The sequence below is a fragment of the Denticeps clupeoides genome, chromosome 16, assembly GCF_900700375.1.
Source record: "Denticeps clupeoides chromosome 16, fDenClu1.1, whole genome shotgun sequence".
Lineage (NCBI taxonomy): Eukaryota > Metazoa > Chordata > Actinopteri > Clupeiformes > Denticipitidae > Denticeps > Denticeps clupeoides.
The window spans coordinates 9,667,893-9,688,729 of record NC_041722.1 but is presented as its reverse complement, the minus strand read 5'-3'; the positions used below and the strand labels follow the sequence as shown (position 1 = coordinate 9,688,729).

Sequence of the window (20,837 nt, the reverse complement as noted above, 5' to 3'; positions counted from 1 at the left end):
TGCATACACACTCCCGAGATGAAAGGAGCCCCAGAATGAAAGCAAGATTACTTTTTTCCACATAATTTTATCATTTAGCCTGGAAAATGCTCATGCGCAGTAGGCGTTTCTCCACAATCGAATTTCCTGGTCTTGCTTCCTGCAGCAGGTACGAGGGCGCATGTTGGCCAGCGGTGCACGCACCTCCCCGTCCACGGAGCATCTCCGAACATAAAAGCCTCCTGTCCTATTTAAAAGCGCTCTGCTCAGCACTCTGAGCCTGTTATCTTCTACCTGATTCCTCACCAGGAGAGAGAGAGAGAGAGAGAGAGAGAGGGCACCACTCATTTTCCCAGGCATGCATGCTGAGCTAATGCACTGTGTCAGTAAGGCCTGCATGGCTGCTGCACCTATGATGCCAACGCTAATGCTGAGTTAGAGATCAGACCCCAACCCCGCAACAGACCCGCCCAGGCCTGATTTCAGTGTGCTTGTTTTATTCCGTTTCTACCCCCCCCCCCCCCCCCCCCCCCCTCGCTAACGAGGCGGCAGCAGCGATATCCCGGCTCATCTCATCTTTTTAATTACAGAGAGCTCATTGTCTGCGCTGACCCATTTTAGAGCAGCCACTGCCGTCAGCTGCACAGACCTTCCAATCACACTTAATTTCATTTGGCGTTTGGCTCAGATGGGCCAATCGTGAGCACAAACCGTTCAGAAATGAACTGAAAATAACCACAGACGGGCACTTTTCCTGTTGGTGTCCCTTTCCAATCAAGACAGTTTTTTTTTTTGGTCCTCATCTTGTGTCATGGCTTAGCTGCTGATCAAGGTTGATGTCAGTAAAAAAAAAAATAATAAAGCAGCGGGAGCTTTAGCAAAAAAAGTTGACTAAGGCTACGATTGGCGATTGGTACGGGCCACCCTTGACCCCCCCAGCTAGCTCCCAGCTGCCCCCTCTTTGTAGCTGGGTGTTTGATATTGTAAGCATTTGTTCCCTGATGGAGATCAGTTAATATTCATGAGAGCGAGGACTGCCATGTGCTAGGAACATGAGGCCAGGCTGAACACGGCAGGTAATTGGATTGTGGAGGGCTGGATGTTGGTCAGTGTTAATGAACAAAAGCCCAGAGCCCGGCGGCGGGACCCTGCTCCTCTTTCATGTGTTCTCTACAAAATGTGTTGATGTTATCATTCGGAACAAAATGAAGAATTCAGAATTCAGGGCCTCGAGGCTCGGAGACAGTGGTTGCAAAACCAAAGTGATATTGCGCATAATACGAGAAAAATGTATTATCGCCTCTGTCCAGACACATCACACCATTTATTCAGGGAAGTTATTTATGGGGTAGCACCAGCCTACCTCAGAGCCGCGCATTCATACCTTGCACTGCGCCTCAGGTTCTCCGAGCCTCCCGTACTGCTCGACTGGTCCCTCCACCGCTGGAGGTACGAGGAAGACCCTCATATAGACTCTTCTCTGTCTCGGGCCCTCGGTGGTGGAATGAACTTCCTCTCGAGGTCAGAACAGCACAGTCATATTTCAAATGGCAGCTTAAGACCTTCCTCTTTAGAGAATACTTTGACTAGCTTGTAACTTTCTTATAGTCTGACTTATGCAAGAAAAAATAAAACAGAGTGAAATAAAATGTTTGAATTCATGGTTTGAGTCTTAGCGAACCAGAACTGATTACTTCATTAATGGTAAGTCGCTCTGGATAAGGGCATCTGCCAAATGCCATAAATGTAAATGTAAGTCGTGTGACCTGTAAATGCAGTTTTTCCAAAATATGCATGACATACCACATCATGTGCGTATATAAAAAATATGTAGTGTTGAAGTTAAGGGTTTTGAATGTATGTGTTAGTGGAACCGTACCTAGAGAGAGAGAGAGAGAGAGAGAGAGAGGGTTTGACAGCTATTTTTGTTTACCAGTCTAAAGTCTTATTCACATCCAGAGGAACACAGAGGGAGGACGGAGATGATGTGGAACATCGGCTCAACCTTCCCTGTGTTTAAAGAGCGAGGGACATCTCACAGACTCCAATTTGCAATCTACAAAGAAAAAAAAAAGGGGTGGGAGAAGGGATAGCACTCGACAGATAAGCACCCCCCCTTCCCCGTAAGGTTAATTACTACCCAGCTACTTCACAGAGCGAACGGCCGAGCGTCGCTGAGGTGCCACAGGGGTTGGTGTGTGTGTGTGTCGGGATACAGGCTCTCCAGCAGACAGATGTTGCTCTGCTGAGGTTATCTGCCCTGTGAGGCGTAGGTAGGCCCCAGCTCGGAGCTCTGTCCCGGTTTCGGGGTGGGGGGGGGGGTTATGAGTCCAGGTAAAGGGGCCGGTGTAACCACCTGCTCTGCCAGCTGGCAGCGGGCTTGTGGCTGTTGCCCGTCGTAGCGTTACGCTGTTAACACCGCCACCAATTCCGCCGCTCATTCTCTCTCTCTCTCTCTCTCTCTCTCTCTCTCCAGGGCATAGACTAATTAATGGATACCATTCGCAGTTGATTAGTCGCAGTTCCTTCGGTAATTACATTCGCATACTAACCACTCAGAAGAAAAGGAGAAGAGAGGAAAAAAAAAACAAAGGGGTGGGAAAAAAATAAAATTAATGCACTTCTCATTCTGCTCTGATCTTAATTTGTTTCTGCTATTGTTTGGACCCAGGAAAGATAAGAGATTTTTTTTTCAAACGCATGTTGCTTTTGCATCCATAATGTCTTTACTTTGTAATAAATACACAATAGGAGATTAGTTTAGTAGGACTTGGAAATTTGAAGGAGTGTCTTCAAATGGAAGAAAAAAAAAAAATGGAGATGCAAAATGCCAACATTCTCCTTCCACTCTCCCCTCCGTCCTGCCGTTTATGTTCCTCGGTCACAGAGAGGGGCATTGTGCTCCAGGGCCCAGCTGCTGGACCATAATTCTTCATTCTGTGTCCCATTGTTCTTACCTGTCAGTGCATTTGTGTCTCAGAAGAAAGGAAGTGGCTGCCATTCTGCCAGCAGGGTTGTGTGTGGGTTTACCAAAAAAAAAAAAAAAGTGTGTGGAGGTAGAGGCCGGTGGTTAGGGGTTCTATCCCGAGAAGATCATGCTTTTCCTCTACTACTCGCTCAAGCTCGTTTTTAACCCCACTTGTGCCAAAGCCAAAACAGCCTGTGATCCAGTGACACTCCCCCCATCGTGGTTTTGTTCCTCGGCCACATCGTCCCCTTGGGTTACTTGAAGTTAATAACCTGCCGCTGCATCATGATACTTTGCATTGTGATGCAAACCCATCCTTAATTGCCATCCCATAAGGCATGAATAGCAGGCCTAGATTCTCATTACCTTGCAGTGAATTGGCCGCTGCTCTCATCCGTCTCTTTTGGTGACAATAGAGTAATGCGGTGGCGCTTTCTCGCGTGAGCAGAGCCAGGGGTGAAGCCAACGTGTAAACGTGGTTGCATAGACTGGAGGTTCTAACATCTGCTCTGTTTTCTCTTGCAGTTCGGGAACAACAACAACTACATGAACATGGCAGAGGCCAACGGCGCTCTGCTCGCGGGTAGTGACGTGAGTATCTTCTTATTTTTCGTGTAATTTGTCCACGTCGCCGATGCTGCTCTGTACGTTTTGTTTGGAACCTGAATCAGGGGCCCGCATTTGATGGGGTCAAGAAACCTCGGGCAGACAGCAGGACATGGAGCGATGCTAGCAGTGTGGGTGTATAGAAATGCAGACAGGAGGAATGTCAGCAGCGGCCCTTTGTCGGCGAGACATAAGGCCCATCGCCATGCTCCGCCATCTGCTCTCCTTTCTAACATGATGACATGTCACCGTGTCACAGGAACGAAAAAAGAAAAAAAAAACTTGTATATTTCATATTATTTTCATATGTAAAAACAAAAATAGAAACAGAAAGAAAATAAAAAGCTGAGTCATTGGATGCATCTCTGTGAGCTTCATGCTAAGCTAGGTATTAGCTATTTAGCATTGCGCTACGCCGTTATTCCGCGCGAGCCTGCGCTTTTTTGTTTTACACAATACTCACTCAGAGTTGTCACATAAAGCTACACGGAATGTTAGGAGAGTATTATCTTCAGTTCATGTTCACTTTCTCTGCAGTAATGTCATGGATTTTGAAAAGCGGTGTGAAACATTTATCTTGACAGCATACGACAAGCCAAGGTGATGTCCTAGAAGGTTCCTCTGTAAACACCTGTTTTCAAGCCTTTTTTTTTTTTGGAGCAGATGATCAAGGAACCTAAGCAGATGCAAGTGCCATTTGCTTTTTTAGCAAAAAAAAAAAAAGAAAGTCAAATCTTTTTCATTTTTCGCCAGCAGTGACACGTCAAATGCCATCTCGCCTCATTAGTGATGATTCTGAATAATAAATGTGTTCTGTAAATAACTGCTTAGATACATGTAAGATAAAATGGAACAAGGATTCTCTCTCTCGCCCTCCCTGAGGTCATGTCCTCCTGAGGTTGGAATGAATTATGATCCAACTGTGTTCAAAATAGACTTGTTTGCTCCCCATCGGCCTCTGCCTCTGCTCTGTCATTGAGGCTGGAATTGCGACAGAAACACAGGCCTTCATCATTCCATCTCATCTCTGCTTCGGGTGGCCTGGCCCGTATGGTACCCTTTAAAAAAGATGATCTTCGAAGGTGCCATCGAATGGGTTTAATTCAAGCCCTTTAGTGGCCTGGAACCAACGCGGAGAAACCTGCCAGAGTGTGGAGCACACGTCAAATTTCCCTTCCTCTTCCAAAGCATTTCCAATGCAAATCTCAAGTGGACAGGCCCATGGCTCCCGTGAAGCCGAACCTGACGGGGGAATTTTACCCATATTAGCTTCAACTGGCTGCATCTTGGAGATCCAGGCCATTATAGAGAGGATGGTGCTGAGGGCGAGCCAGCCCGGCCTGTTCAGATACCATGCAGGCCCAGCTGTGAGGGCCCCTTGTGTCAGGGTGGGGGGTTGGTAGAGTTCCATGGAGTAGGCCCCCCTCTCATTTGCATTTTATCAAAAGGAACAACTGTTTCCACTGCCATGGTGCAGATGGCATTGCACTGTAGCACACATTTTGAAATATTATAAGTGCAACAGCGGTGCACAGGGTTTTTTTTTCCCAAATGAAAGTCAGAGGATGAAAGTGAGTGTGAAGTATTGTAACCTGAGCCGAAGTGATGTTAAAGAATTCCACTCATACTCCTGTAATTTTACAAAGAAATGAGTTTTCTCTCTGCTGCAACGCTGTATTAATCTGCTTAATGTGTCAGCCTGAGGCTGTGGGTGCAGCGGACAGAGGGAAAGCCTCTCTACTCGCGCCCAGCCAAAATATATCTGACACTGTGATAAACGAGCAGGTCTGGCGGCGACTGCATTCTAAAAAAAGCAAGAGAAAAAAGAACTGTGTTGATGTAGTCATTGTTTCCCCTTTAAAAGACATCAGAGAACATACACCTTTGTCTAATTTTAAATCCACTGGCAACGGACCATTAACGGTAGGCATCAAGTGGCAGAATCATTTGTTTACTCGTTGCTTTTTTTTTTTTTTCAGAATAGGGCAGAGAATAAAGCGAAATGCTTTAGCATTAGATGGAATGTTTGGATGTTTAGTTTATGTGTATCATATATCGCTGTCTTACGCACTCGGACTAGCCGATAAGATGACCTTGGCCTTCCTGCCTAAGTGTACATTGAGCTGAAGAGGCTGGCTGCTGACAGCTCTCAGAGAGGAAAATGATACACGGAGATTGAGTTCCGCGAGTATCGCTTGTCTCACGCAATCAAATTAGACACGTGTAACCAGTTATAAATATGTTGAAATGGATTTGCGATGGCACCGATTTGCAGTATTTTGATTCCTGGACCCCATGATGTTGTCATTTGAGCAGAGTCGCGTTCCACTCACCGAGATTAGAAGCTTAGCCTCAATATCTTGGCTATTGATCTTGGTGCCCATTATATACTGTAATTGCATGGTGCTCCTTCTAACAAGTTCAGTTATTGCATTGTTGAATTGGATTACGAAGTTTTATTGTGAAACTGAAGGTATTGCTTCAAAATCTTTTACAGCACTTTCTTTTGATAGAGTGGAAAGAGATATTTGTGTTCTGGGTTTAATGCAATATCTTGCTGTACGGTGGAAAAGAATCATATGACCAAAACACTGATTTACTGGCCTGTAATTGACACAGACAACAGGTTAAGACATCAATCGTTTATTTTTCACTGTCTTAAGCCGGGATACACTGCATTGTTTTGGGCCATTCCAGATGAAAGATGACAATCCTGAAAGCATTGTGGCTATATCTTTTGTTGTTGGTCCTAAACAATAGTACAAAAATGTTCAAAGACAACTGTTATCACACCCTTGCAGCCAAAGATAGCCTGCAGTCTTCTAGGGTGACCATCTCTATGACCTACTGCATATCCAGTAAAAATGAAACATGAATATGCTCAAAATCCAAATAAAACAGAAGCAAAATGACGTGATGGAGGTACATTAGAATAGCAGCAAAGAAGAAATGCTTGTGGAGTTCATATTCCCTTTCTCTCTGCCACCTCTTTTACACACACACACACACACACACACACACACACACATAAAATAGGATGATTTCCAATTCATTATTAGGTCCTGATTATCTTTTGTTCCTCTATTCATTCTTGCATTGTAGCCTGTGTATCAAAAGATGTCTTAACCAAGCTTAAAGGTCCCCTGACATAAAAATTTAACTTTGTATGATTTTTTAATATTAATATGAGTTAATTAATACTGTATTAATATTTGTTCGTGGCTAGAAATGGCAATAGCTGTAAAGAGTGCTTTGGCCATTCTGCCTCACCATTAAGAGAGCGGCAGCTCAGACGGCCGGTTCTGGAATTTGTCCCCTTATGTCATCAAAATGGAAATAATTTTAGTCTGGAAATCACTTCCTGTCTGCGGCAGAACATTGTGGTTTGTGAATGGTCTTGATGAAGTCAACACCCCCCCCAACTTCTATAGGCCGCTCTCCTCCTCATCCCACCTCTCTCCTCCTCATTAGCATTTAAAGCTACAGACACCGAAACTATATGTACTGGCAACTACATGTCCCTTATTGTGAGACTGGCTCAAAGTCGCTGTAATTCTGCACCAAGGCTGAATTTTGGAAAAAGACTTCATATACAGTATTAGGGGACCAATAAGACCGAAATAAAAGCAAAAAAAACATGTCAGGGGACCTTTAATAGATCCATGTTGCACCGCATAATATGCCGAAGGCTTAACAGATAAACTAGGCTGCTTTATGGGAAGTAGCCAAGGTTAACTGCTCGATTACTTTTCTCTAAACCTGACTATGTTAAATGATGAGTTTCCAAGGCTCATAAACAAAAGGTCCAAACCTTCAAAACAGTGTACATTTTTAGAAAAAACAGACTTGTTTTTTGGGGAAAACTTGCCATGGAAGGTATGATGATGATATCCCCTTGACGCAAGCTTCACTGAGTGCTTGAAAAATGAGCTTCAGTAACCTTATTAACTTAATCCCAATTGAACATCTGTGGAACATTTTTGAGTGACACCAAAACACCAAGTGAGGGAATATCTTTTGGAAGAATGGTGTCAATCCCTCCAGTCTAGTTATTCTGCTTTGCCAGTACACTTTGTGGTGGTTTCACTGTGATTTGCTCCAAGATCCAACATCTGGTCTGGTACTTGATCGCACCGAAGCTTTCCAAATAATTCAAGAGGCTAATCAAGTTGCTGACGTGAATGAAAGAAGATGGTGCATCTCTTAATCTGGGATCAGAATCTCCCCTTTTCCACTCAGCCTACCCCCTCACCCAAGCTGTTCCTGGTTCAGACTTTATATGAAGTGACACCAGGCAGGGCAAGTTCTGCAGACCCGCCTCGGCAGCACCAGGCGATCCCGGTCTGGCACCTCATCCCAGTGGAGGAGACCAGCGCTGACAGCTGACACTTTCCATATCCCAGACGAGCCCTGACTTCACGTCTCAATTTACGTTCCCTGTGCAGATGTTAATTTGTATCATCGTTAACAGCGGGAGGGGAGGTACAACTGCAACTGTTCCTGATAGCGATCGCGCTTCCCTGTCTTCTCCACTCTCTTCTGGCCTTCTTCCTCCAACCGACCCTCCTGCCATAAACCCGTCGGACTGCTCTGTTCTTTTGGGGGCAGGGCTTTGTGGAAAAGGTCACAGCCACGTTTGTTATGCTCTGATTTGAAGTGGAAGGGGCTCACCTCAGATCACCTTGGTACCGCTGCATGATGTACTGGATCTTCTGAGCCAGGCTAATGTTCCACTCTTCTTATTACTCCGTTTGTAGATGACAGGGAACATGCTTCCATAGCAGGTCCAATTTCTTGAAAAAGGTTACAGAGTTAAACGAATGAATGTGATTTTTGTTTATATTGAGAGAGTGACACTCGGTGCCGATCGGCCTCGGGCCACCTCCATGAGATGCTGTGTGTGTTTTGGTTTGTGCCCAAAGAGCTCTATGTCTTAGCAAGTTGCTGAAAGCTGTTGTGGTGTGAGGGAAAAAGATGGTTTTGGGAGCCGGCAGTTTAATGGGTAGAAAACGGTTCTAAAGTCAAGAGCGGATGGTTTCTGTTTCAAGTGCTGCTAATTTATCCCGCGACCTGAGGGCCCACGGGTGGAGTGGCGATGAACAATCCACAGCTCCAGCAGAAACTGGGCCTCAACAGTAAAAAAGTTAAACACTGGTAGGGGGAACCATAAAAAAAGTTAGAAGAGATTAGAAATAATAAAAAAAAAATATGTCCGTATTAGCTGCCGCCACTGTTGGAATTCATCAGGCCTCGTCAGGGAGGCAGCTCTGAGTAGGCAATGAATTAGTTTCAAGTGTCTCTGTGCTAAAGCAAGCAATGGGAATATTAATACACTCTAATCAAGAGCCACACTGGCATTTTGCCTCTTCTGCTTCATCCATATTTCCTAGCTTATGCTAGTGAGAGAAAGAGAGAGATGATTCAGCCCTCGGGCTCCTCTGGTGAAGAGATATGTGGATTAATGGTGGTCTAACACTGACCCGTGGGACAAAGGATGTGTTCATGCCACACTCTGGAGGAGGTATAAGCAAGTCTTGTGCTTCTACACCTATAACACTCAGTGATGTGCCTAATACTCCAGATAAGAAAAAAAGCAATGCATGGTGATTATTACTTTTATTATAATTATGATTCTTGTTCGTCATTGTCTGGTTGCTGTTGCTCGTGGAGTCTCGTGGAATTTTGCAGTTGGAGACAAGACGAGAGTAGGTGAGCGGTCCCCATCTCATAGCAGCTAAATAAGTAAATTAAGTGTGACCGAAAGCTTTAATTCGACAGCATAGGGATTAGCGTGTTTGATGAGCAGATTTAAGGGTGCAAGCGAGGGGAACAAAGAGAAACACTTCTGGCTAAGAGTAATAATCGGGGAAAACGTTCTTTAAACCCGTGCATGTGCATTTTCTCCGCACGGCATCTTCCAACTCTCAGATTAAAGACTTTTATCATATTTCCCTTCTCTTGTGATGTTGAGCTGATATTTGAGAGTTTAGAAATTTTTTTTTTCAATGTCCTTATTCAAAAAGGACATTTTTGTTGAAGAGTCAAGCAGCGGCTTCTTCAGTCTGTGATAATCCTGATGAAGAAAGGTGTGGGTCGTCACAGGATCAACCCCAGACGTCTGTGCTATGAATAATCTCATTTGTGATTTTTTGCCCCTTTTCTTCTGTCCCCATAGACATTCCACACCCCCAGCCTTGGAGATGAGGAGTTCGAGATCCCCCCTATCACCCCTCCTCCAGAGACAGAGCCCAGCCTGGGTCTGTCAGAAGGAGACTCGTCCTTCCCCAGTTTGCCCGAACCTCCAACCCAGCACAGAGGACCGTTCACTCCCCAGTTCCCTCCTCAGAGCCTGGACCTGCCCTCCATCACCATCTCCCGCAACCTGATGGACCAAGAAGTGGGCTCTATCAACAGCAGCTTGCCTGTGGTGAGCTAATTCCCATGCTTTAAAATTACAGCTTGTAAAAATTAAAAAGCAAAAAAAAAAATCAACACGTGTAAAATTTTTGCTGTGGGGTTGCGAGCCGTGCACTTTCTATCCCCGTGCGTTGTTTGTGCTGCTTCCAGATACATGGCTTGTATCTGCAGTCACACCAAGCGTTATGCCACTGTTTTTTCAGCCCGCTGACTGCATTTACACAGTATTGTCCAGGCAGCGGAATAATACCTACAACACATCCCCCCCGCCAGTACCCAGTACTGTTCCTACCATTACAACCCCATCCTCCGACTTCATGAAGGCATTTCCGATGTAACCTTTCATAGCAGTGACCCGCATGCCAAGTAATCACTTACGTCGTAACGATAATGTCGTATGATATAGAAATTTTACGGTTATTGATTTAAAAGGAGAAAGCTTCCCTAAATGCCACAGACTCATAAATGCATCGAAGAGAAAAGAGGAAAATGTCACAGCCTGACTAGCTGCATTAAAAGCACTATTACAGGAATAGAAGAACTGTCCAAAAAATAAAAAAATAAAATACATGCTGCTTGAAGTTAATTTTTGCCTGGACACTGACATTGAATACACTGAAATGAACAGTGTGCACAAATTTAATCGTATTTAAACAGGTCTCAGAATTGTCCGCTAACATATGGTAACTTGCACTCATATTATGGATATTTATTTACATTCCATTATGGGATAAGCACTATTAGGTTTTATAGACTTTTTTTTTTTTGTTCTTCCATGCTGCTAGCATGTAAAATAATTGCAGCTTTTAAAATATCTGTCCCGGAAGCCTTTTGCCTAAAGAATTTTCATTTCATGGTCAGTTAAGCTTTCTACATCTGGAATAAACGGAAACCTTGACACAATTACAGTCCTGACTGTTCTCACAACTTGGTGGAGGATTAGATTTGATTCCTCAAACATTATTCCTCCTTTAACTCCATTTGCATGGCTCATGACTCTGATTGTGTGGGGACTCTATTAAAAGTCTGGGCCGAATGTGGACTCTTTGCTCTTTGCCTTGTGGCATTGTGGCAGCTGTGCGGCACACACTTTATCAGCCATCGCACATTGTGCTTTGGAATTGCTCTTTTTTTCCCGTTTTATTCATTTCATGAGCAAATGGGATTGATCCCCAAAAGTATTAAACCGAGAGACAATGGGTGAACAATCCTATTGATTTTTTGTTATTGGCTTAGCTGTAAACGGAAAAAGGCAAGGACAAGGATGGGGTAAGTAATACACCCGGTGCACTGTTCCACTTTTTATTTTTTGTGAAATCTCCAGTATCACATCTTGCAAATAGCTCCATAATAATGCAATGTTTTGAGATATTTCGAGTTTTTTTTTTTTTTTTACAAAAGGCCTCTGGTGTTGGTGGAGATTGCAAATGTTTGCAATTCCATATGTAATTCGATCTCTGCTACAAACCTATTATGTTATAGAGAAAAAGAGTGTACCTGGCCTTTTTGTTCTTTCTTTCTTTCATTTGCTCTCTGTGTAGCTGCATTGCCAAGTGATTCGCTAATTCCTTTCCCCTAATGCCCTGCGTATGTCTCACAAATTGGCCACAGATGCTGTGGCTCTACAAAGTAAAATACACTTCTCAGCTGTAGAGACGTCTGGCAAGCCCCCGAATCTGAAGTCATTATTTATTTAATCTGCCGCCCTAACAAGCTCCTGACTCTCATTTTTGTCACCCAGCGTGAGCTCCTCTGCTTCCTTGATTCGCTTTTCGCTTGCGCCCCATCGCTATTGTTGGTAACACTGCCAGGATCGCTGCAGATTGATTCTCTGTCATGCTGCTCGTACCGCGGTACACAGAGAAAACATGGCACTGATTCACTCGCAACATGTCTCCCCCCTTCTTTGTGCAGAGACTGGGATTAGTGATGGAAAAAAAAAAAGCTGGATCATGGAACATATGGCACATGGAACACGGAGCCATGAGCAGAAACCAAACATGAACATTACACGTTGTTTAAAGTCTCCGATTAGATCTTGGAGTACGCCGGTGGCGGGGAGCGCAAGTCTCTTGGCTCGCAGGGTGATTGTTGACATGCGGTGATTGTCATCATAACAGAGCCACGGAGCCAGCGCTGTCACCGCTTTGTAGCTGTCTTCGCGAAAATCCCATTACATCGCGCTTTTGTGTGCCGGTGGCCGCTCATTGGCTAATGGTCTATTATTGTTTGTCGGATTATATGCCGTGCACTCTTATTTTCTTCCAGGTTGCCTGTAAGTGGCACAAAAGTGACAGGTCACGGGCTGCTGTACCTGGAATAAAATGGAAAATATGAGCAGCATTGCAGAAACCATGTTTTTTTTTTTTTTTTTTACACCTCTGTTATCTCCCTTCCAAGATGAGTAGCACTGACTTCAGTTGTACATCAATTTCAGAAAGTGGATCCCCAGCACCACAACCACCTCCAACCCCTCCTCTGAGTTTCTCTCTCTCTCTCTCTCTCTCTCTCTCTCTCTGTCGTTCTATCAGACAGCTATTGTGACATATTGGGTCAGTCAGAAATGAGAGATATTCATGCAGGCATGCAATACGTGTAATGAAGTCTCAGCCTGACCTTCTGTGTGATTGATTCTGTAATTTAGTTTTCTCAGGCAGTGCTCGAAATGAAATGAAATCATGTTGAACAAGTTTTAAATACCCACAGTGCACCGGGAGAGGCTGGGGGGAGGGGCGGTGCAAGCCGGTGAGGCAGAAGCGGATAAAAGGGGGTGGGGGTTGTGGGTGGTTGCTACCCACATGGTCAGGTCGAGGAAGGTGTGGAGAGAGCAGAATTGGAGAAATGGGGAGTTACGGTACAGTATGTTTATATGTAGCAGGAAATGTGAGGTGTGAGCATGAGAGGAGGAGAGAAGGGGGAAAAAAAATATCTTCATGCTATTATGGCCTTTGCCAGCATTGAAAATTCTATTCCTCCTTATTTGGCTTATGTAACGAGTTTAACAGGTAGCAGTAAATGGCACAGAAGGGGGGAAAAAAATAATAAAATGCTGTTCTAGTTTAAAAGCACACTAAAGAAATATGTGCAGGGGACTGATAAACTATCTTTAATAGGACTGACCTTTCATGCTGGCGAAAGCTACTGGGGGGATTCATCCTTATAATTACCATATAGATGATTTTACCTCTCTGCTGCAATAGAACATTTCCAAGAGGCCTGTCGCTGATTGAATGGAAATTGAACTTGTTAACATTCTTTTCAGCCTGTTACAGCTCACACAGTGGTGCCTTTAATAAATTCCCCACCAGCGCCTAAATTTCCCCTCCGATATCTTTAAGAACAGACCCGGGGCCCTTTTTCATTGACATCACCTTTTAGATTTTTATCCCAACCCCCCCCTCCATTTTTTTTGGAGTGAGTAATATTACATTTTTATTCCAGCTGTTATGTTTATGAGCCGGCACGTTGTGGAGAGGACCTGCCTATTGTTGAGGGTTTATTGCTTCCCTCGGCAGCTTTTTGATATCGGGTGGAGGAGAGTATTTGAAGTTGAGACAAGCAGTCATCTATCAAACATGCCAGTGTGTCAGGGTGACAGGGTTTGTTGTGTAGCTCTGCTCGCTTCTAAACCTTTTAAGGGGCGCGTACTGTATGTAGTGTATCAGTGCCTACATTTCCATCATAAAGCCCAGGAAGTGTTTTCCATGGAGGCAAAGAAGACACCACAGAATACTTAAACAGAAAACGAGAGGACAGAGGTGTGGAGGGAGGTGTGTTTGGGTCGGCCACATCTGGCCTCTTTAGACTGGCGATAAGGGCTTACTTACAGATTTATGACAACTATCAAACCATCTATTTAGATGTTTGCTCCGACTCCGATGTTCCAATCAAAATGCAAATGGAAAGCAGACGGGGGGACATAAATAAACAGATCTTTTACCGCCAGACACCGTGGCTGAGGATGACGTCCCGGTCCCCACTAGACCTTCAACGTCTGCATGCACTTTGGTTAAGACTAATGTTTTCATTTTATGTATTATTTTTTTCATTCAGCATTGGTTTTGGAGCCATTATTATCACAATATTAATTCTAATGGCAATTTTGCAAAGTCCTTTTCTAATTCTGTCATGCTATGTGGCCTGTCATCGGATGGACTCCATAAAACAAGCAGCCCCATTTAAGATAATTAAAAAACCAAGAGCGAGCCACAGTGCCTCAGAAAGCCATCAGCGTAGCTCGTTTGAAAAACCAACCAAAGAGATTATGTAGACAGCTTTTTTTTTCTACAGGGGGGAGAAAACTACATTTTACTTAATTTGCACAATGTGTCATTGCTCTTAGCGGAATGGCACCGCTGGGAATGTGCAGAAGTGGTATTATACAGATGGCCAGTGCTAATGAGCACAGTGTGTGCATCTTTGATGCTCGCGACGAGCCGAGCCCCGTGTGAGAGCTCTCTCGTGCTCTCTGTAATGGGAATGATGATGAGACTATCAAATCAAGCATAGCGTTTCAGAAGTGGAGAGAAGTCAATCTCAGTCACTCACGGGTAATGGATTCCACGCGCTTTAATCAAAGTCATTGATACGGAATGTGTCGTCGCAGAGATTGCTGTCTGTTTGCGGGACTCTTCCATTGCCACTTGCTGAAACATTGAAATCATATTTGCCTTTGCAGATTGCACCCACGATAAGTCATATATTCGGCATGTAAGGGCAAAAGAAAAGGCTGCAAATCCAATATGTTTTGTCTGGGAAGGGTGTTGGAAATATTGTTTTCTTTTTCTTTTTCTTTTTTTTTTTCAAGGAAGGGAGTTCATGAGGTCTTTTCAATATTGCCAGGTGCGTGGCTTTATGATGTGTTGACATTGGGAGAGATTGAGTTTGTGCTGGTGAATACCAGATGGACGTGCTGAGGGAGAACAAATCCCCCCCCCCCCCCCTTTTTTTTTTTTTTTTTTATTGGGTTATTTTTTGCAATTCTTTGTTGGTGCCTCAGCCCTCCTGATTGGTCTGAGCTGCGCCGGAGTGACAGGCCCTGTAATTTCCCTCTCAATCAATGCAAACACTTCTCCGCAAAGAGCTTTTCCACACCAAAACGGTTTATCATGACATTAGAGTCAAGATGGAGAAGGAGAAAATGTCTAATTTCTCCCTGCTGAGGTTTTGCTATATACACTGTATATATGATGAGACTTGCTGTTAGAAACTGGAATAGATTTTTTTTCGCTTTGCTCTGTAGAATAACCAGTGCAGATCACAAGTCAGTTTCTACAAAAAGAATATTCTCAGTTGTGCATTATTTTATTATGCCACAGGCTTACAAAATATGCAAGGCAATTGTAAGTTTATAAGTAAACTGTAAAGAGATGTCAATCAATTGAATCCATTTTTTGCAGTGCATTACTTGCAATGCATTACATTTTGATTAAACATGAAACAAGACTAGAGCGGGCTATAATACAAATTGCATTGTTTTCTCAGTAGTTATATTGAGAAAAAAAAAAATGCTTCCAAATACGCAGTGAGTCATGGGTCACAACAGATTCTGTGTGTTTAAATGTTTTCAACTGGTGCCACCTGATTTTTACTCTCTGTTGCTGAAAAAAAGATGCATGCGCATTGCGCACAGACTGCAAATGCATCTCCATTTAAAAAAAATGTAAATGCCCATTAAACGATGCAGCATCTGAATGGGCCTAAAATATCCATTCAAGAAGTAAACAAAACAGTTAAATTTACATCAGATATGTAGATTTATAGTAGTTAATTGAGACAAACCTATAGAGTGTGATGCTTAAATGTGCAATAAGACAGATATAGATATGGTGCTGTAATTTCATATTTTGTTTGATGCAGAACATTGGACAAGCTCACCTGCGCCAGTATAATCCCAACCCTGCTATGGTTATGAGGTCCATCATCAACATGAACAACCCGAATGGCATGATGTCAAGAAACCAGCTGACTACCATCAACCAATCCCAGCTCAGCGCTCAGCTAGGCTTGAACATGACAGGGCCGAACATTGCCCACACGTCCCCATCTCCACCTGCCAGCAAGTCAGCCACACCTTCACCATCAAGCTCCATCAATGAAGATGACGCTGACGAAGGCAACCGGGTAAGTGGCCTCATCTTCCAGCCTTTGCATTCGCTAGATGTTCATCTACTCATTCATAGTTTACACGCCTCCCCATGAATCTCAGTTTCACATTCAATGAATGGCTTCCAGTTACACAACAACAGTCTCATGATTGTTCATTTTTTGATGAAATGGCAGAGTGCCCCTGAAAGGTCAGACCCTCTGAATATTATTAGCTGAATCACTCCGGCCTTTGTCTGTGGGTTTAGAAATATTTTAAATAGAGCCATTGTGGAGACAGCCCTGTTTACTGAACTCAACATGCATCTCTTACAAAAGGGAGGTTTGTAAAATACATTGCTGTTTGTCAGATGTCCACTACAAGATATTAACATGAATACACTGACTTTTTTTTTTTGTAGCAGATGATTGGAGAAAAGCGCCCAGCTCCAGATGCTGGCAAGAAGCCTAAGACACCCAAGAAGAAGAAAAAGAAGGACCCAAATGAGCCCCAGAAGCCTGTTTCCGCATATGCCCTGTTCTTCAGGGATACTCAAGCTGCTATTAAAGGACAGAATCCCAATGCCACATTTGGAGAAGTCTCCAAAATAGTGGCCTCCATGTGGGATGGACTGGGAGAGGAACAGAAGCAGGTACCATCACTCTCAAAGAGCCTTGGCTCTCAAACTGTGGTACACACTAATGCTTAATAATGAATCTCAGATTGTTGTAAAACATTTCACTGCTGCTCTTTGCAGTACAGTTAAGTGAAAGTGAAGTAATTGTGAAATACTGAAGCTCAGCACACGGTGACACAATGAAATGTGTCCTCTGCTTTTAACCATCACTCTTGGTGGGCAGTGGGCAGCCATGACAGGCACCCGGGGAGCAGTGTGCAGGGACGGTACTTTGCTCAGTGACACCTTGGCGAATTGGGATTCGAACCGGCAACCTTCTGATTACGGGGGGGGTGCTTCCTTAACCGCTAGGCCAGCAATGCCCCGCTAGGCCACCACTGCCCCCCAGCAGTTAATATCTTCGCTTGGTGTTTGTCTGACTGTACTGACAGTGGATGACGATCAATAAAAATCAACAATATTTGTAGTAGAAATAAAAGTGTCTCCTGGCTAAATAGGCCTATGTTACTTCATTTATAATGTCATAATTGTGGTATTTTCTGAAGTGGTACTCAGTGTGAGAACCACTACATTAGACACATTTCTAGTTTGTTATGGTTTTCAGACGTGGTACTCACAGAAGAAATTTTAAGAACGATTGAACTGTAGCCATTGTAGGTATTTTACCCATACTAAGACCAATAAAAAAAAAAGTTATTTTGGCCTCTTCACTTTGTTTTAACAAATTTGTTGAAAACCAGCCTTGTACAGCTGGGTGAGATGAATGCTAGATTGCCCAGATTTCTTAAATTGCCTCAAAATTATGTCCCTATTTAAACCTTTTTTTTTTTTGCAAGGCTGAGGCTTCTAGGTGTTCTGTGCAGCGCGATGTGCTGTTAATTACCTGTTTTTCACACCTTAACTTTTTTCTCCTTCGAAGGTCTACAAAAGCAAAACAGAAGCTGCCAAAAAGGAATATTTAAAAGCCCTCGCTGCATACCGCGCCAGCCTGGTCTCAAAGGTGAGATTCTTGCCATCACTCTTCACTGTGGAAGTGCAATAATAACAAGCAGTAAATGCATTTAATGAACCTAAATTATCGATTCTCATTCTGTAACATGGCTCATTAACTCGCAGCGCCTTCGAGGTACTCAGCGACATTTAGAAATGTGTAATGTCTTCACTGATATTTACATTTCCCAAATTAATCTGTGCACCTTGCATAGTTTCACATTAATATTTCAATTTGTTTCTTCTGTTTGTTTACAGTAAATGCCAATTTTGCCTTTTCCCTCTCATTCTCCTAGGCGGCAGCAGAGTCTGCAGAAGCCCAGACCATCCGCTCGGTCCAGCAGACCTTGGCCTCCACAAGCCTGTCTCCAGCACTGGTGATGCCCTCTCCTCTGTCCCAGCACCCCTCCATGTCAGCAGCATCTCAGGCTCTTCAGCAGGCCCTGCCCAGAGCCATTGCCCCTAAACCACTGCAGATGAGGGTGGGTGGAAACCAAATAGTCACTTCAGTGACAGTGGCCCACCAGAACATGCCTTCTGGCCTGCCCTCGCAGCTGCTGGGGCAGATGGGAGGTGGAGGCGGGGCTATGGGAGGCGGGCCTCAGGGAGGAGCCGTCTCACAGATGAGCCCGCCCATGTCGTCGGTGCAGCAGCACACGGCCCTGCAGCAAATGCAGCAGCAGCAGCAGATGCAGCAGCACCTGCAGCACCACCAGATGCAGCAGCAGCAGATGCACCACCAGCAGATCCAGCAGCAGATGCAGCAGCAACATTTCCAACATCATCTCCAGCAGCAGCTGCAGCAGCATCACATGCAGCAACAGCAGCAGCAGCAGCAGCAAATGCAGCTCCAGCACATGCAGATGCAGCAGTTGCACCAGCAGCAGATGCAGCATCTCCAGCAGCAGCAGCAGCAGCAGCAGCAGCAGCAGCAGCAGCAGTCCCAGTGTTCCCCAGCACAGCACTCCCCCAGCAATCCCCACTCCACCTCTCTGGGAAGCCCCACGCCGGCCACTCCTCAGCCCCACCCCTCTCAGATCCAGGCCCATGCCCAGGTCCTGTCCCAAGTCAGCATCTACTGAGCCACATCTACACAATCCTGTTCCGGAAAGTGGGAATAGAAAATAAAAGCATCATTCAAAGTTGCTTTTTCTAAGTTGCACTTAAGAAGTGTGTAAGAATTAGAATGTTTTACAAAGAACTGTCCTTTGTTCTAGATGGATATTTGGATGGGTGTTAAAAAAGTGGAGGGTGGGGGGCAAAGTACCCCAAGCTGGATTTTGCTATAAAATAGGCTGTGCTGCTGGAAGGCTGGTTGCGAGTGCCCAATTATTGTTTGTATGTAAAGTCAATCTTTACTGTCTCTCTCAGTGGTGGGTTAAAAAAAAAACTGTCTCTTGGGCATTTCAGTGGACGGGAGAATGCCTTTTCTTTGTTCTTTTAATTTAACCACACAAAGCTTTATTTATGAGGTTGGCGTTGTCACTCCCTGCCCAAAACGAGAGAAGCTTCTATGTGCGGAGCTCTCCTCTGTGGAACACTGTTGAATTTAAAGGGGAACACCTGAATCACACGCAGGTAGAACACTGGTGGTCATCGTGTCCTCTGCGGCCAGTATGTTGTCCTTCACACTTGTCTTTGAAGACCTGTCCGACAGTTGCCTGAGGGGACACTCCAGACTTTACCACAGACTTGTATCTGAGCAAATTCACTCCACCTCATCAAGCCTTTGAGGGACAGCACAGAAGCAAAGTGTGAAATGCTGTTTTTTTTTGGCTAGAGAAACAGACCTGGACCATTTCAATCATTATTTTGTCTCGAGACTGTACCTGTGACCTGCTGTACTGTACATGTTCAGAAGGGAGGGGGGATCACCAATCCTCTAACCCATTTGCCCAAATGTATGTAAATGGCGCTCCAAAAAACAACAAAAAAAAACAAAACAAAAAATCCTCCTTTATGTATTTGTCTTTACCTCAGATGTTTAATGAACTTAAGTTATGTTTCTATTTGTTTTCGTTTTGTGTAAAAAAGCGCTTATTTTATTGGGGACGAAAACAAAATGACAGTTTTAGGTTCATGGTTTCATGATTGATGTATTTTTACACAATTCCTTGATACCGCATAAAAAGTAACATTCTGTTGCATTTTGTTGCACTGTCACAGCCAACAGAAAACAATAAATGGAGGTATTTTGTGCCAGCTCTAATGGAATCTGTAAAAAGAGAGAGAAAAAGATGTAAATTTTTCATATCACCTGTTGTAAAGTTTTAATATGTGAGGCTTTAATTAAAACATTGGTAAAACGACCTGTGGATTGCTATATCACATAGTGCATTTCTGCTCTTTTATACTTTTTTATGAGTTATAGCAGCTATTCATTTGTTTGTATTTTGCTTACAGATAAAATTCAACTGCTTTTGAAACCTATCCATAGAATAAATGCATTTCAGAATGGAAATTCTGTTTCAAGCTCTTCATAGGCAGATTTATTTAAATTTCGCTTTGTCATGAAATAAGATACCAGAGACATTCCACTACTAATATGGTATTAGCCATAATTTTTGTATGGAGTATTATATATTTCTTTGTGTCTCATTGTTTGCAACAATAATAACAATCAGAAGTATTTATTTCAAAGAATCGGTTAATTTCTAAGGTTATATTAGCCATAATTTTTGTATGAAGTATTTCATCTTGTCTCCATGTTGCCCATTTAAAAATAAAACAATAAAAAAAAAATCAGTACTTAGTACTCAGATCATTTCAACACAGCAGAAAAGAAAAGATTTGTATGTTTTCTATGGAGCAGTTATATGAATCATTGCCAGGATCCATGTTGCCATTACTATAGTATGTACTGTTTCTCGGTGATTAAAAATGAACTACCATTGTAAATTGTGTGTGTATGTGTGTGTGTGTGCGTGTAAAAGAAAAAAAATTTGAGACTTGACAGGGTCAGCATATATCTTGCTACTTGTCTCAATAAGTCCCATTCTCACTGACCAGTGACTGATTTTGACTCTTTCTCACTGAATGTCTGAATTGCTGCATTTCTGAGATGAGCACTGGGGAGGTGGGGCTCGGAAAGGAGGGGGTTTTGTGCTGGTAGATGGGAGAGGGGAGGACGGCAAACACTAATTATCATAAATCCA

At 43.7% G+C, this 20,837-nt stretch overlaps 1 protein-coding gene across 2 annotated transcripts in view; it reads left to right on the top strand.

The window, feature by feature from the left end:
• Positions 1 to 20,580, top strand: part of tox3 (TOX high mobility group box family member 3) — a 38,406-nt gene extending 17,826 nt beyond the window's left edge. The window contains exons 2-7 of one of the 2 annotated variants that reach the window (XM_028956539.1): positions 3,473 to 3,538; positions 9,729 to 9,980; positions 15,830 to 16,093; positions 16,477 to 16,707; positions 17,612 to 17,692; positions 17,979 to 20,580. In XM_028956539.1, coding sequence (XP_028812372.1) covers positions 3,473 to 3,538; positions 9,729 to 9,980; positions 15,830 to 16,093; positions 16,477 to 16,707; positions 17,612 to 17,692; positions 17,979 to 18,764 — 1,680 coding nt within the window. In that variant the 3' untranslated portion in view covers positions 18,765 to 20,580. The remainder of the gene's footprint in view (positions 1 to 3,472; positions 3,539 to 9,728; positions 9,981 to 15,829; positions 16,094 to 16,476; positions 16,708 to 17,611; positions 17,693 to 17,978) is intronic. The other variant, XM_028956540.1, reaches the window with a different exon arrangement.
• The last annotated feature ends 257 nt before the right edge of the window (positions 20,581 to 20,837 follow it).